At 38.5% G+C, this 13,586-nt stretch overlaps 1 protein-coding gene and 1 long non-coding RNA gene across 7 annotated transcripts; one reads left to right on the top strand and one right to left on the bottom strand.

Annotated features, from left to right (window-relative positions):
- Positions 1–154: 154 nt before the first annotated feature.
- Positions 155–8,755, top strand: LOC124216284 (angiotensin-converting enzyme 2). 6 transcript variants are annotated; one of them, XM_046620627.1, is made up of 15 exons: positions 421–646; positions 809–1,025; positions 2,647–2,779; positions 3,045–3,248; positions 3,387–3,545; positions 3,631–3,700; positions 3,784–3,924; positions 3,999–4,184; positions 4,330–4,424; positions 4,512–4,660; positions 4,777–4,913; positions 5,010–5,256; positions 5,429–5,518; positions 5,652–5,762; positions 5,866–8,755. In XM_046620627.1, exons 3-15 carry the CDS (start codon positions 2,717–2,719, stop codon positions 6,428–6,430), a joined length of 2,217 nt encoding a protein of 738 aa, XP_046476583.1. In that variant the 5' UTR covers positions 421–646; positions 809–1,025; positions 2,647–2,716; the 3' UTR covers positions 6,431–8,755. The 6 variants fall into 6 exon arrangements, with proteins under 6 accessions (XP_068992470.1, XP_046476577.1, XP_046476570.1 ...); XM_069136369.1 differs by lacking the exons at positions 421–646; positions 809–1,025; positions 2,647–2,779 and adding an exon at positions 155–180; XM_046620621.2 differs by lacking the exons at positions 809–1,025; positions 2,647–2,779 and having other exon boundaries at positions 189–646; positions 5,652–5,720.
- Positions 1,870–2,897, bottom strand: LOC124216404 (uncharacterized). Its single transcript, XR_006882601.2, has 2 exons — positions 2,712–2,897; positions 1,870–2,137 (listed from the first exon to the last, which is right to left on the bottom strand). It is a non-coding gene; the product is annotated as an uncharacterized lncRNA (long non-coding RNA).
- Positions 8,756–13,586: the final 4,831 nt, after the last annotated feature.

The following is a 13,586-nucleotide window of genomic DNA, read 5'->3' on the forward strand; positions in this document are numbered from 1 at the left end:
CTGCTGTAATGTGAGTTGCTTACGAACAGGCGTTACCAAACTGTCTCATTTTGTCTTTCTACTCTTATCAACGGTAAATCAATCGACAGTTCTTGTTTTAGTACGAGAAATGTCGTTAGGATCGCTGCCTACGCTGCGACAATCAAAGTCATCATTTCAGTGAATAAATCGTGATACACAGTTAGTAACTCGTCTGTAACTTGAGGTCGCATTATTTGGCCAGTACCGCCAGTACTGATCAGCCCTCTGCCGAGTCTGCTCCACCCGATTAAACTGATTTAATTAACAGGGAATCGGCTGGATGGTCGAGGGTTTGCAGCTACTGAACATTATTTCTATTTATTTCAAACTTTACGTTTCACGTCCGTACACAAATATATCCCATCCCGCTCGCAGCTTGGTTTCAACTGTTGTTTTTAGCCGCGGTCAGTTGGTGGACACACACTACGCCAGCCACACGGACGTCAGTCGAGTACTCGAGTGTATATTTTCCAATTCTCAGAGGACGGGGTCGCGAACAACTCTCGCTGACAATGAGTGGCGTGATCAGTTCGTCGTCAGTCGTCAGTTGGTGCTCGTGATAGGTGCGCGAAGACACGTGTGCTCGTTGTCGAGGAATTTGGATCGGATCGTGGACTTTGATCGAGTAACTGACATATCGCGTTAATATTCCATCAGAGACTTATAATCCGCTTATTCATTACATCACGTTGTAGATAATAGATTATACGTTGTACCTACGTATCGTTGACGCATCATCGGTTCGACTTTTTTTTTTTTTATGCTGTCATGCAGTTTTGCTCCTCAGCGTCTTTCGTTTTCGGCGATCCAAATTCTGTTGCGATTTCCACCACTTTAGCCGTTGAAATACACGAATAGGAAAAGGTGACATTGGACAGTGGTAATAACGCGAGTGAAGTTTGTAGAAAACAATAGTTGTGTGCCAGCACAGTGTTTTTTTTTTTTACTCCATTGAATCGGTGTTACTGGCACAAGATTTGGGAACGAATATTTGAGGAAAACAGGTATGACTCAATAACACGTATCGCAATGTTAATGCGATTGTTTTGCTTTTCCTTGGACGAATTACTCAACAGGTTTATTCGCAAGGTTAACCACATTTAAATCCGTGGAAGATGTTAGTTTCGTACCTGTTAGAGTTGATTCAAAGTTTGTTTTTTACCCGGTTACACGGTACAACGAGGTAAAAAGAGACTTGATCCATCACTGCAAACACTTCTATTAATCTTAACGCAAGCCGTGTACGGATATAATAATTATTTCTCATTCATTCTCTCCTGAATCCGACGCGGTACATCAGGCGATTTATACCTGTTATACGTATCTATAAATTACACGTAGGTATAGTTTAAAAATAAATCTGTCAGCGTAAAAGACCCTGAGCATCTTTCGATGTTTACGAAAAACATATGTCAATTTTTTCAGTAATCTGCATTATTACCTCTCGCAAGCATCGAAGCATGACATGCTTGTGAGAAATACGTTATTTTCCATCTGTAAAACACTGCAGCATTTCCCATATTTAAACGCACGAATGAAGCAGATGCGCTAATCTAGTAGATATATAATTATTCTTGTCATCAGATACGCTTTAGCTAACGTTTTTTACATTGAGAACTAGTAGCCACCTGGTGGTGGATATTGGGATTGTCTGAAGGGTTTGACTTGTGCTATTATTTTTCTAAGTTTATTCAACAGTTTTGAGCAATAAACAAAATTCTTTAAAGTTCTTTCGGAAACGATATAATTTTCTATTTCACGGAAGAAAAACAATGCTACTTAGTTAATGCAACACAGCGTCATTAGATTTATTGCTGTTTCCGAGGATTGTGATTTTTGTAACATAAAAGATATGATGCTCGTATTATGTTACACTAAAAGGCAGAATTAAATAGTTTTATTATCACTGCTTTGTATTCGTAACATGATATGCTAAAATATAGCCAACCTGCAAAGTTACTGCTACATTTGCTGACGATAGACACACAAGAGGTGTTTTTTTCCTTATCATTGTTTTCTGAGATTTCATCTGGTGTTTTTGCGGTACCAGCTGGTGTATCAAAAAACGACGAACATGGTATGCCCGTTGCTGCTGTTAGTACAAACATCCAGAACCCTGGTGAAAAGTATATTTATTATTCTCTGCAAATGGTTCATGAATAATTGACTCCTCGTTGACCCATTCACCTCGCCCGTCAGTGTGCGCAAGACAATTCACTTTACACAACGAATGATTCAGGAAGACTCCCGTTAAACTTTTTCCCCTTCCATATAAATCAACGTTTGAATTATTGTAAGATCTCCAGTTTTATATTTCAAAAATTACGTCAATGTCTTTACAGGTGTGTTTAATTTTTTTTACCTAGAAATTGTGTTGTTTGAATATTTAAATGTTATTTTTGTTTGTGTTATTTGGAAATATTATTTTTCCGCAGTGCTCTCAATTTTACAATCAACAAACTTGTTTTCTATCTCATGATATTATTTTCTACTCGTAGCAAATACCTCGAGGCCATTAATGAAAATTTTCACCACATGTAAATACGGTATAGTCCCAGCTATTGTGTTGATATAATCTAGTTCAGGCAAACAGTTTTAACAAGCGTCTATTCCTTTTCTTTGCAGTGAGATAGCTGTATCGTTTGGAAATCCTGATTTTCTCGCCTTCTAATACAATGTGGGAAACTTACTACAAATGATTTCACTTGTTGACTACTTGATAACATCAGCTTATCCTTTCTCGTGTACCCAGTCCATGGTATTTCCATACTCAATTGTTAATTAGTCAACACAATCAACGAATAGATGGTTGTCAACTGCTTCTTGCCTTTTCCTGCTTGTAACGCATGAGTTGCACAATCATGTCGCATATAGAGGAAATAATTAATTCCTGTTTTTCCACCACCACTTGTTACGTGATAAGATTACTGTACTAATTTAATAGCAGAAACTATGAATGCAGATAAATAAGACCAACGAAAAGAAAGTTACTGTCTGAAATGAATGCATGTTTTCTGTTCCAGAACTGCAGCATGATACTTAAATGTGGCCTTATACTTCTGAGCCTTCACACTCTGGTACCAAAAACCTTTGGGAATGACACAGAGAATCTCAAGGCATTCATAGATTTAACTGAATTCAGCTACGCAGAAAAGTGCGAGCATGTAGCTAATGAAAAATGGAAGTTCATTTATAATCCACAAAATGAGACTCTTCTTTATGCTTGGGTTTGTAAATAGTTGAGCCTGGTATTCAGAATCCATATAAACATGTGACAAGCTATTGCGTAATTTTTAAAGTACTTAGAAATACTGAATCCACAAATATCCAAATCATAATAGAGCATTGATTGATTCACCTTCTAGGAAGAGGCGCAAAAAGATTATGCCGCACTTAAGAAACATGAGGTTGAAGCACTCCAGAACAATTCACATACTGAGTTGACTGATGACTTTGTGGAGTATCAATATAATACACAGATAAAACCAGGAGATGCTTTGCTCGATACTTCTAAATTGGACCAGGTGGGTGGAAATCGCAAAAGTACACGTTGAATTGCTGATGAGCTGTAGATAAGTCGAACTTACTAAAAGCTATGTGTTGTTTCAGTTGATATCTTTTTCTGTGAAGGCAACTTTCCTCGAAATGGGCGCCAATCAAACAAGCAATACTCGGCAAGGTAAGAATTTCTGGAATGTTTTCGAACATCATTGCTATGCGTCTAGTGTCAAAATATATCTCACACTGGAATTATATTTTTAGAAACTGAGCAATTGCTATCAAGTAATGTAGACTTGGAACGCAAGCAATCTGCGTGGACCCAATGGCATCGGCGCCTCTCACCGCTCCTGACCGATTTCTCTTCCACACTGAGCTTTGTATCTGAGGCAGCAACAGCCAATGGTTGGTACAGCTGGAAATATCTGATGCAGAATTATAAACACATACTATAATGTAGAAACTTTTGTTTTACTTAGGTATCGACAGTGTAGAAGGTTATTGGGAATTTCTGTCTGTATATCCCGGTGGATATGAAAGTATACAAAGTATGTGGGGAAGTATTGCTGAATTGCATAATAAAGTCGTAACATTCGTGAAAAATCGCCTGGCCGAAAAATGCAAGGTCAAATTGCATGACGATGGGATACCGGCATATTGTTTGGGTACGATACTGATGCATTTCTATCTTATCTGTCTCTGACTATTTTAAGTGGCACATCTGAGTTCTGTTTCCGTATTTAAACTTTTGAGTAATCAATGACCATCCGGTGTCACCCTGTTTTAATACAAATCATTGGTTTAATCCAGGATCGTTGGATGGCAATGACTGGACTCCGCTGGCATCCGACGTACTACCGTACGGAAATGTTACATACAGCATAAAGAAGAAGCTTTGGGACAAGGTCAATAGGCAAAGCCTTCATATGGAGTACATGAAAATGGGTAATCGATCTTAACGAAAATAATGCAAACGTTTATCACCTTTACAGAATCTTCGTGGCAAACTTGCATACAGATCTGCTTCTGCAATCGGGCACACTGTACTACATGAAGTGCCACATGCTAGCTTCTGGGAAAACAGCAGATTTAACCAGTCTTGTGTCACCCGGTTTCTCAATTTTTGCTACAAAGGCACAAGGTATGATGCAGCTTCTGTTTGATATCAAACGTAACACCTGTTCGCCAAGACGTGAATTCACCAGAGATCGCTTATTTTTTTAAGGAGGATAATAAACGTTCTACGAATCATTTCAGAGTTACGACATGTCACCACGCATCCCTTACCAATTTTCTTACTGCTCACAAAGTTGTGGCCAAGGTTTTGACTAGTCAAATGGGCCTTGTAGGCATTGAAAAGTTACCATTCCTTAACTCAGCAAACAGGTATTCAGGCAAGTAATTTTGCGTACTTACTCTGAAGTTGGGAAGTAATATTCTACCGTTGTCATATAGCTGTTATTGAGAGCTATGAATTTCTAATTCTTAAGGTTTCGAGGAAGGTATTTCGGAATTGTTTTCGATCCTATCTGTGAGTCCTGCGCAGCTACAAACCTTGGGCCTTGTCAGTAACGACACAGATACCGATCACTCTCAAATCACTTCATTGATGATCACTGCTCTAGATGTTCTTCCACGCTTGGCATACTATATTTCAGCAGACGTTTGGAGAATAAATGTGATTAAGAATGGAACTTTTGAACCAAAAGTTCTTCTTGAAACATGGTGGCAGTACAGGTCGGTCATTCAATATTTTTTTTGAATATGTTTAATTCATCTTATTGTAACTATTTAGAAAAGTTTTATTAACGAAACGTCATGAAAATTCTGCTGCTTCTGTCAGAATGATAAGAAAATATTTTAAAACATGTGTACAGTATACCATGTTGTTTATTAATGATTCTTTCAGGAAACAATATGAAGGTGTGACATCAGACCACACAGACATTCCCACATTCTTGGATGACGAATTCATCGCCAGCAACAAACCTTATCTATCGTAAGTATAAGAAAGCTTGATTATATTTATTCTAAACAAATACTACATATAATAACAACTATATACCGGTTTTGGTATTTTATTGAAAACTCAGTTGCGATTGAAGTGAAACTAATTTGACCTATGATTGTAGGAAATTTCTTGGAACACTGCTGGGATTCCAAATTTATGAATACATGAATGAGGGGCGGTCAGAAGTCAGGTACAACAATGTAGTAAACAATCATGTCAATTCTTACATCATGTAAGTTCATTTTCAAATTCCTCTGGAATACATGCTTGCGAGTGTTATGAATACTACTTGTGATTTGATCTATTCATGGTCGTTTTACTTTTTGTTATCACAGAAATGCAACTCGAGAAAGTGCATCGGACAATTGGACAACAATGATCAACAAGTATTTGGAAATAACAGAGGTAAATGCCGACGCCCTATTATCATACTTCCAACCTCTGGTAGAATATTTGGACAATGAACCAGAAGATATGTATTCCATGACTACTGACCAACAATCTGATATCGAACGTTTGGAAAAATTATATGCATCGAGCGATGTCACTACTACAGCACGAACTACAACTACTAGAATGTCAAAACCAAAACTTCTAAAGCCTTCATCCGAAAAAATAAATTCATCTTCTCTTTCACCTCCGGCTGCTACACCTATTGTACCTGAAAAAGAAAAAGAAGGCACTGTAAAGAGACCAAACGGCAAAATAATTCCAGAATCAGAAAAGCCAGCAAATGCTCCCAATGGAGAAGATGAATACACCAGTGATATAAATACCAGCAAAGCAGTTTGGGCAGTAGCAGCGGTACTTGTAGCCACTGTTGCAATTTGTGTAATCGCCATATTTGGGAGACGAAGATGTGTTAAAAGTCAAACGCCAAAGAATAGAAGATACGTGTGATTACAAGGTGTATTTTGATTACTTGTTAAAGGTTGAAAACTGTATTTAAGTAGTCCTAACGTACTGAGCAACTGTACATACATATATGTATACGTAACTATTTAACGAGCATTGATTACAACATGACGCGAAACTATATTTATACTAAACGTAATTACCTAGCATTAGAGTTACACATTCCTGCGAACGTCATGTTGTTATTTGATTTTTTTTCGAATGCAACACTAAAATGCGTCAATGTTCCGTTATAATTTGGTATGGAAAAGACTTGTTCTCAATTTTATTTCATTAGCTAGGGAACAACACAAAATAACAAAAGTCGTGTAGGGCTTGTGACCTTTAAAAAATTATCTACGAGCTTCCACTGTGATATATTATAATGTTCCAGTAGAACGTTGCCTTCCACCATAAATGATAACGAAGAATGAATTTTAGAACATATTGTGAATTGTCATTACCATCATCACAATCGACTATTGAAAAACCCATGGTCCAAGATAAACTACCTGTGGTTAGTTTATCGAGGTCGTCTCATTTGTAAATTCGCACTGCGAAACTAAAAACTTTTAGAGTAAAAAAACATCACACCATAGGCCTAAATAAAGTGTATTTATCATAGCTGACGGATTGAATTGTATATTACAAGTTTACCATTACAATGTAAGAGCATATATGATTAATATAATCCGGTTTCATCAACTATCACTTGTCACTTTTACGTCGAATTAGTATCCACTTCTATCAATTATGTATACGTAAAACAACGATGATTCTCAACTTGACCAATCAAAAACATTTTTTTCTTGCTTACTTTTCTGATCTAATTTATTTAAGCGTCCTATCGATGTAAAAATGTATAGTACTGAGGTCATATTTTAACGTTAAAACAGTGTCGATCTCAAATGCTAAGGTAGAGTAGACAAAAAAAAAAACAGTCTTTTGAAACGTACAATACGCTTTATTTTCGCCAAATAGCAAGTTGCATAACGTATGTACCTAGTTTAACAGTATATGTACAAATGCGGTATAGTAGATTATTACTTTTATTCAAAAGCATGGTGTACGGAATACCTGACCTCTGAGTTTAATCCCCCATGCATTTACATGCTCATTGGAATGGTCTAGATTACTAATTGTTTAAGCGCTATGGGTATATTTCCTTCCGTTCTTGTTTCGCGATTAAATTCAAAGATAGAGAGAGATAGGTAGACAAGCATATATGTAAATCTTCTACTGTTTACTTTTCATGGAAGAAAACAAAGGATGATGCGATTAAAAGTATTGCCTTTCATCCTATCCAAATACATTAAGTGTGTAATCATTTGTTGGTTGAGAAACAAATACCTGTTGTAAGTGTGCAGGAAGTGTGACTTGTGACTGTTCGATACGTGCTTATAGATAATATCGCGTGTGCAGCAGGGTGATATTTGCTATACACAGTCCGGGGAAAGACATTTTTCTAAACCCGTAAGCATGCCTTGTTGACGGGATCAGAGAAATTGACTAATTTCATGAATCCTAGAATCTTGAGGATTATTTCCAGTGATGATGTAATATACATATGTAGTCTCCGATCCAATATGTATGTACAAACACTCGTCATTTGAAATTGGTTAGTTACTAATTCGTATACAGCATTGATAAATGAAAGAAAGGTTCACACGCCCAAAGAGTTACAAATATATTTTGTACGAAGTATTTGCTAGAGTAATTTAGAGTGATAAGATATCCGATATTTTAATATCACGAATTAATTATTAGCTACACTAAAATTCTCATGTTATGCACATGCAAGTATTTTGAAGGCTACTGAGTAGCAATTAAATGTTGAAACATTTTATAAAATGGCAGATTATCTCAATTTAAAGCCTGCACTTACATTGGTTATGGTTCCGAATGCTGATTCTAAGACTATCAGTTATGAATGCTCAGGTGATAGTTGAATAATGAAGTAAATTGTGGAATTAGATTTAGATCGTATTAATAATTGTACAGGTTGTAGATAGAATTTGTTGTTTAAAGTATGTCGAAAGTGTAGCATACATTAAGGTATAAATCGTATCTAATCTCTTACAAGCATCTTTGCTGTAATAATGATACCAACAAGATGCTGCGGTTCGAGATACTAGTATAAGGATTTTGAAATGATGAAGATTAACTGTAATTTATGAAAACAATAATCAACTTTCACATAATATTTGCTTGTCCACTGCGCAAGTCGTAAGGCGAAATTGTAAGTAAATATTTTAAAATCGTATCAAATGCACATGTTCTGTTATTTTATGTAAATAAGATTTGATAGTACTTATAATTATCATCTGTAAACCATTTCTACAGTATTTTTCTATGAATCTGTTCGTTCATAACGTTGAATAAAACAAAAGGTAGAGCTAACCCTTTGCATTTTTGGCGAAAATTTTCCCAATTTTGAAAAGTGCCAGAATAAACTCTTTCATAAACTATTCCGACGTAATTTTGCGAGAGAAATCGATTAGGCGCAGTCCCAATACGCTGCGATCAACGCATCAAAAGTTAAAGCCAAAAAACGAAAACCTGTGATTTCGACATTTTTCAGCAGGCGCTTTTCTCTTCGTAACTTCTTTCCTGTTGATCCTACGCACTTTTCGCTGCGTTTTCTGAGTTCCTGGGGGTCCAATTAGTCAGGAGAGGGTCATTCGAATCGAATCTGAGACCAAAAATTTTCGGCTCCAAAAATGAAGAAAAAGTAAGGCTAACCCCTTTGCATTTTTTGCGAAAATTTTCGCGATTTTGAAAAGTGGCGGAATAAATTCTTTCTTGCTCTATTCCGACGTAATTTTGCGAGAGAAATCGATTGGGCGCAGTCCCAATACGCTGCGATCATCGCATCGAAAGTTACAGCCAAAAAACGAGAACCTGTGTTTTCGACATTTTTCAGCAGGTGCTTTTTCCTTCGTAACTTCTCTCCTGTTGATCCCACGCTCTTTTCGCTGCGTTTTCTGAGTTCCTCGGGGTCCAATTGGTCGGGAAAGAGTCATACGAATCAATTCTGAGACAAAAAATTTTTTGGTCAAAAAAAAAGGAAGGTTAACCCCTTTGTATTTTTGGCGAAAATTTTCGCGATTTTGAAAGGTGCTGGAATCAATTCTTTCAGGCACTATTCCGACGTAATTTTGCAAGAGAAATCGATTGGGCGCAGTCCCAATACGCTGCGATCAACGCATGGAAAGTGAGAGCCAAAAAACGAGAACCTGTGTTTTCGAAATTTTTCAGCAGGTGCTTCTTCCTTCGTAACTTCTCTCCTGTTGATCCCACGCTCTTTTCGCTGCCTTTTCTGAGTTCCTTGGGGTCCAATTGGTCGGGAAAGAGTCATACGAATCAATTCTGAGACGAAAAATTTTTTAATCAAAAAAAAAGGAAGGTTAACCCCTTTGTATTTTTGGCAAAAATTTTCGCGATTTTGAAAAGTGCTGGAATCAATTTTTTCAGGCACTATTCCGACGTAATTTTGCGAGAGAAATCGATTGGGCGCAGTCCCAATACGCTGCGATCAACGCATCGAAAGTTACAGCCAAAAAACGAGAACCTGTGTTTTCGACATTTTTCAGCAGGTGCTTTTCCGACGGAACTTCTCTCCTGTTGATCCCACGCTCTTTTCGCTGCGTTTTCTGAGTTCCTTGGGGTCCAATTGGTCGGAAAAGAGTCATACGAATCAATTCTGAGACGAAAAATTTTTTGGTCAAAAAAAAAGGAAGGTTAACCCCTTAGTATTTTTGGCGAAAATTTTCGCGATTTTGGAAAGTGCTGGAATATATTCTTTTAGGCACTATTCCGACGTAATTTTGCGAGAGAAATCGATTGGGCGCAGTCGCAGTACGCTGCGATCAACGCATCGAAAGTTACAGCCAAAAAACGAGAACCTGTGTTTTCGACATTTTTCAGCAGGTGCTTTTCCGACGGAACTTCTCTCCTGTTGATCCCACGCTCTTTTCGCTGCGTTTTCTGAGTTCCTTGGGGTCCAATTGGTCGGAAAAGAGTCATACGAATCAATTCTGAGACGAAAAATTTTTTGGTAAAAAAAAAGGAAGGTTAACCCCTTAGTATTTTTGGCGAAAATTTTCGCGATTTTGGAAAGTGCTGGAATATATTCTTTTAGGCACTATTCCGACGTAATTTTGCGAGAGAAATCGATTGGGCGCAGTCGCAGTACGCTGCGATCAACGCATCGAAAGTTACAGCCAAAAAACGAGAACCTGCGTTTTCGACATTTTTCAGCAGGTGCTTTTGCCTTCGTAACTTCTCTCCTGTTGATCCCACGCTCTTTTCGCTGCGTTTTCTGGGTTCCTTGGGGTCCAATTGGTCGGGAAAGAGTCATACGAATCAATTCTGAGACGAAAAATTTTTTGGTCAAAAAAAAAGGAAGGTTAACCCCTTCGTATTTTTGGCGAAAATTTTCGCGATTTTGGAAAGTGCTGGAATATATTCTTTTAGGCACTATTCCGACGTAATTTTGCGAGAGAAATCGATTGGGCGCAGTCGCAGTACGCTGCGATCAACGCATCGAAAGTTACAGCCAAAAAACGAGAACCTGCGTTTTCGACATTTTTCAGCAGGTGCTTTTGCCTTCGTAACTTCTCTCCTGTTGATCCCACGCTCTTTTCGCTGCGTTTTCTGGGTTCCTTGGGGTCCAATTGGTCGGGAAAGAGTCATACGAATCAATTCTGAGACGAAAAATTTTTTGGTCAAAAAAAAAGGAAGGTTAACCCCTTTGTATTTTTGGCGAAAATTTTCGCGATTTTGGAAAGTGCTGGAATCAATTCTTTCAGGCACTATTCCGACGTAATTTTGCGAGAGAAATCGATTGGGCGCAGTCGCAGTACGCTGCGATCAACGCATCGAAAGTTACAGCCAAAAAACGAGAACCTGTGTTTTCGACATTTTTCAGCAGGTGCTTTTTCCTTCGTAACTTCTCTCCTGTTGATCCCACGCTCTTTTCGCTGCGTTTTCTGAGTTCCTTGGGGTCCAATTGGTCGGGAAAGAGTCATACGAATCAATTCTGAGACGAAAAATTTTTTGGTCAAAAAAAAAGGAAGGTTAACCCCTTTGCATTTTTTGCGAAAATTTTCGCGATTTTGAAAAGTGGCGGAATAAATTCTTTCTTGCTCTATTCCGACGTAATTTTGCGAGAGAAATCGATTGGGCGCAGTCCCAATACGCTGCGATCAACGCATCAAAAGTTGGAGCCGAAAAACGAGAACCTGTGTTTTCGACATTTTTCAGCAGGTGCTTCTTCCTTCGTAACTTCTCTCCTGTTGATCCCACGCTCTTTTCGCTGCGTTTTCTGAGTTCCTCGGGGTCCAATTGGTCGGCTAAGAGTCATACGAATCAATTCTGAGACGAAAAATTTTTTGGTCAAAAAAAAAGGAAGGTTAACCCCTTTGTATTTTTGGCGAAAATTTTCGCGATTTCGAAAAGTGCTGGAATCAATTCTTTCAGGCACTATTCCGACGTAATTTTGCGAGAGAAATCGATTGGGCGCAGTCCCAATACGCTGCGATCAACGCATCAAAAGTTGGAGCCGAAAAACGAGAACCTGTGTTTTCGACATTTTTCAGCAGGTGCTTCTTTCTTCGTAACTTCTCTCCTGTTGATCCCACGCTCTTTTCGCTGCGTTTTCTGAGTTCCTTGGGGTCCAATTGGTCGGGAAAGAGTCATACGAATCAATTCTGAGACGAAAAATTTTTTGGTCAAAAAAAAAGGAAGGTTAACCCCTTTGTATTTTTGGCGAAAATTTTCGCGATTTTGAAAAGTGCTGGAATCAATTCTTTCAGGCACTATTCCGACGTAATTTTGCGAGAGAAATCGATTGGGCGCAGTCCCAATACGCTGCGATCAACGCATCAAAAGTTGGAGCCGAAAAACGAGAACCTGTGTTTTCGACATTTTTCAGCAGGTGCTTCTTTCTTCGTAACTTCTCTCCTGTTGATCCCACGCTCTTTTCGCTGCGTTTTCTGAGTTCCTTGGGGTCCAATTGGTCGGGAAAGAGTCATACGAATCAATTCTGAGACGAAAAATTTTTTGGTCAAAAAAAAAGGAAGGTTAACCCCTTTGTATTTTTGGCGAAAATTTTCGCGATTTTGAAAAGTGCTGGAATCAATTCTTTCAGGCACTATTCCGACGTAATTTTGCGAGAGAAATCGATTGGGCGCAGTCTCAATACGCCGCGATCAACGCATCGAAAGTTAGAGCCAAAAAACGAGAACCTGTGTTTTCGACATTTTTCAGCAGGTGCTTTTTCCGACATAACTTCTCTCCTGTTGATCCCACGCTCTTTTCGCTGCGTTTTCTGAGTTCCTCGGGGTCCAATTGGTCGGAAAAGAGTCATACGAATCAATTCTGAGACGAAAAATTTTTTGGTCAAAAAAAAAGGAAGGTTAACCCCTTTGTATTTTTGGCGAAAATTTTCGCGATTTTGGAAAGTGCTGGAATCAATTCTTTCAGGCACTATTCCGACGTAATTTTGCGAGAGAAATCGATTGGGCGCAGTCGCAGTACGCTGCGATCAACGCATCGAAAGTTACAGCCAAAAAACGAGAACCTGTGTTTTCGACATTTTTCAGCAGGTGCTTTTTCCTTCGTAACTTCTCTCCTGTTGATCCCACGCTCTTTTCGCTGCGTTTTCTGAGTTCCTTGGGGTCCAATTGGTCGGGAAAGAGTCATACGAATCAATTCTGAGACGAAAAATTTTTTGGTCAAAAAAAAAGGAAGGTTAACCCCTTTGCATTTTTTGCGAAAATTTTCGCGATTTTGAAAAGTGGCGGAATAAATTCTTTCTTGCTCTATTTCGACGTAATTTTGCGAGAGAAATCGATTGGGCGCAGTCCCAATACGCTGCGATCAACGCATCAAAAGTTGGAGCCGAAAAACGAGAACCTGTGTTTTCGACATTTTTCAGCAGGTGCTTCTTCCTTCGTAACTTCTCTCCTGTTGATCCCACGCTCTTTTCGCTGCGTTTTCTGAGTTCCTCGGGGTCCAATTGGTCGGCTAAGAGTCATACGAATCAATTCTGAGACGAAAAATTTTTTGGTCAAAAAAAAAGGAAGGTTAACCCCTTTGTATTTTTGGCGAAAATTTTCGCGATTTCGAAAAGTGCTGGAATCAATTCTTTCAGGCACTA

Source organism: Neodiprion pinetum, chromosome 1 (genome assembly GCF_021155775.2).
Source record: "Neodiprion pinetum isolate iyNeoPine1 chromosome 1, iyNeoPine1.2, whole genome shotgun sequence".
In the NCBI taxonomy this organism is placed as follows: Eukaryota; Metazoa; Arthropoda; class Insecta; order Hymenoptera; family Diprionidae; genus Neodiprion; species Neodiprion pinetum.

Excerpts from the sequence above, each read along its gene's own strand:
- LOC124216284 (XM_046620614.2), top strand. The coding sequence starts at position 302 with ATGGTCGAGGGTTTGCAGCTACTGAACATTATTTCTATTTATTTCAAA. Across the intron at positions 647-3,044 it reads GGATCGTGGACTTTGATCGA|AACTGCAGCATGATACTTAA; the intron begins GTAACTGACATA and ends TTTCTGTTCCAG. Across the intron at positions 4,185-4,329 it reads GATACCGGCATATTGTTTGG|GATCGTTGGATGGCAATGAC; the intron begins GTACGATACTGA and ends GGTTTAATCCAG.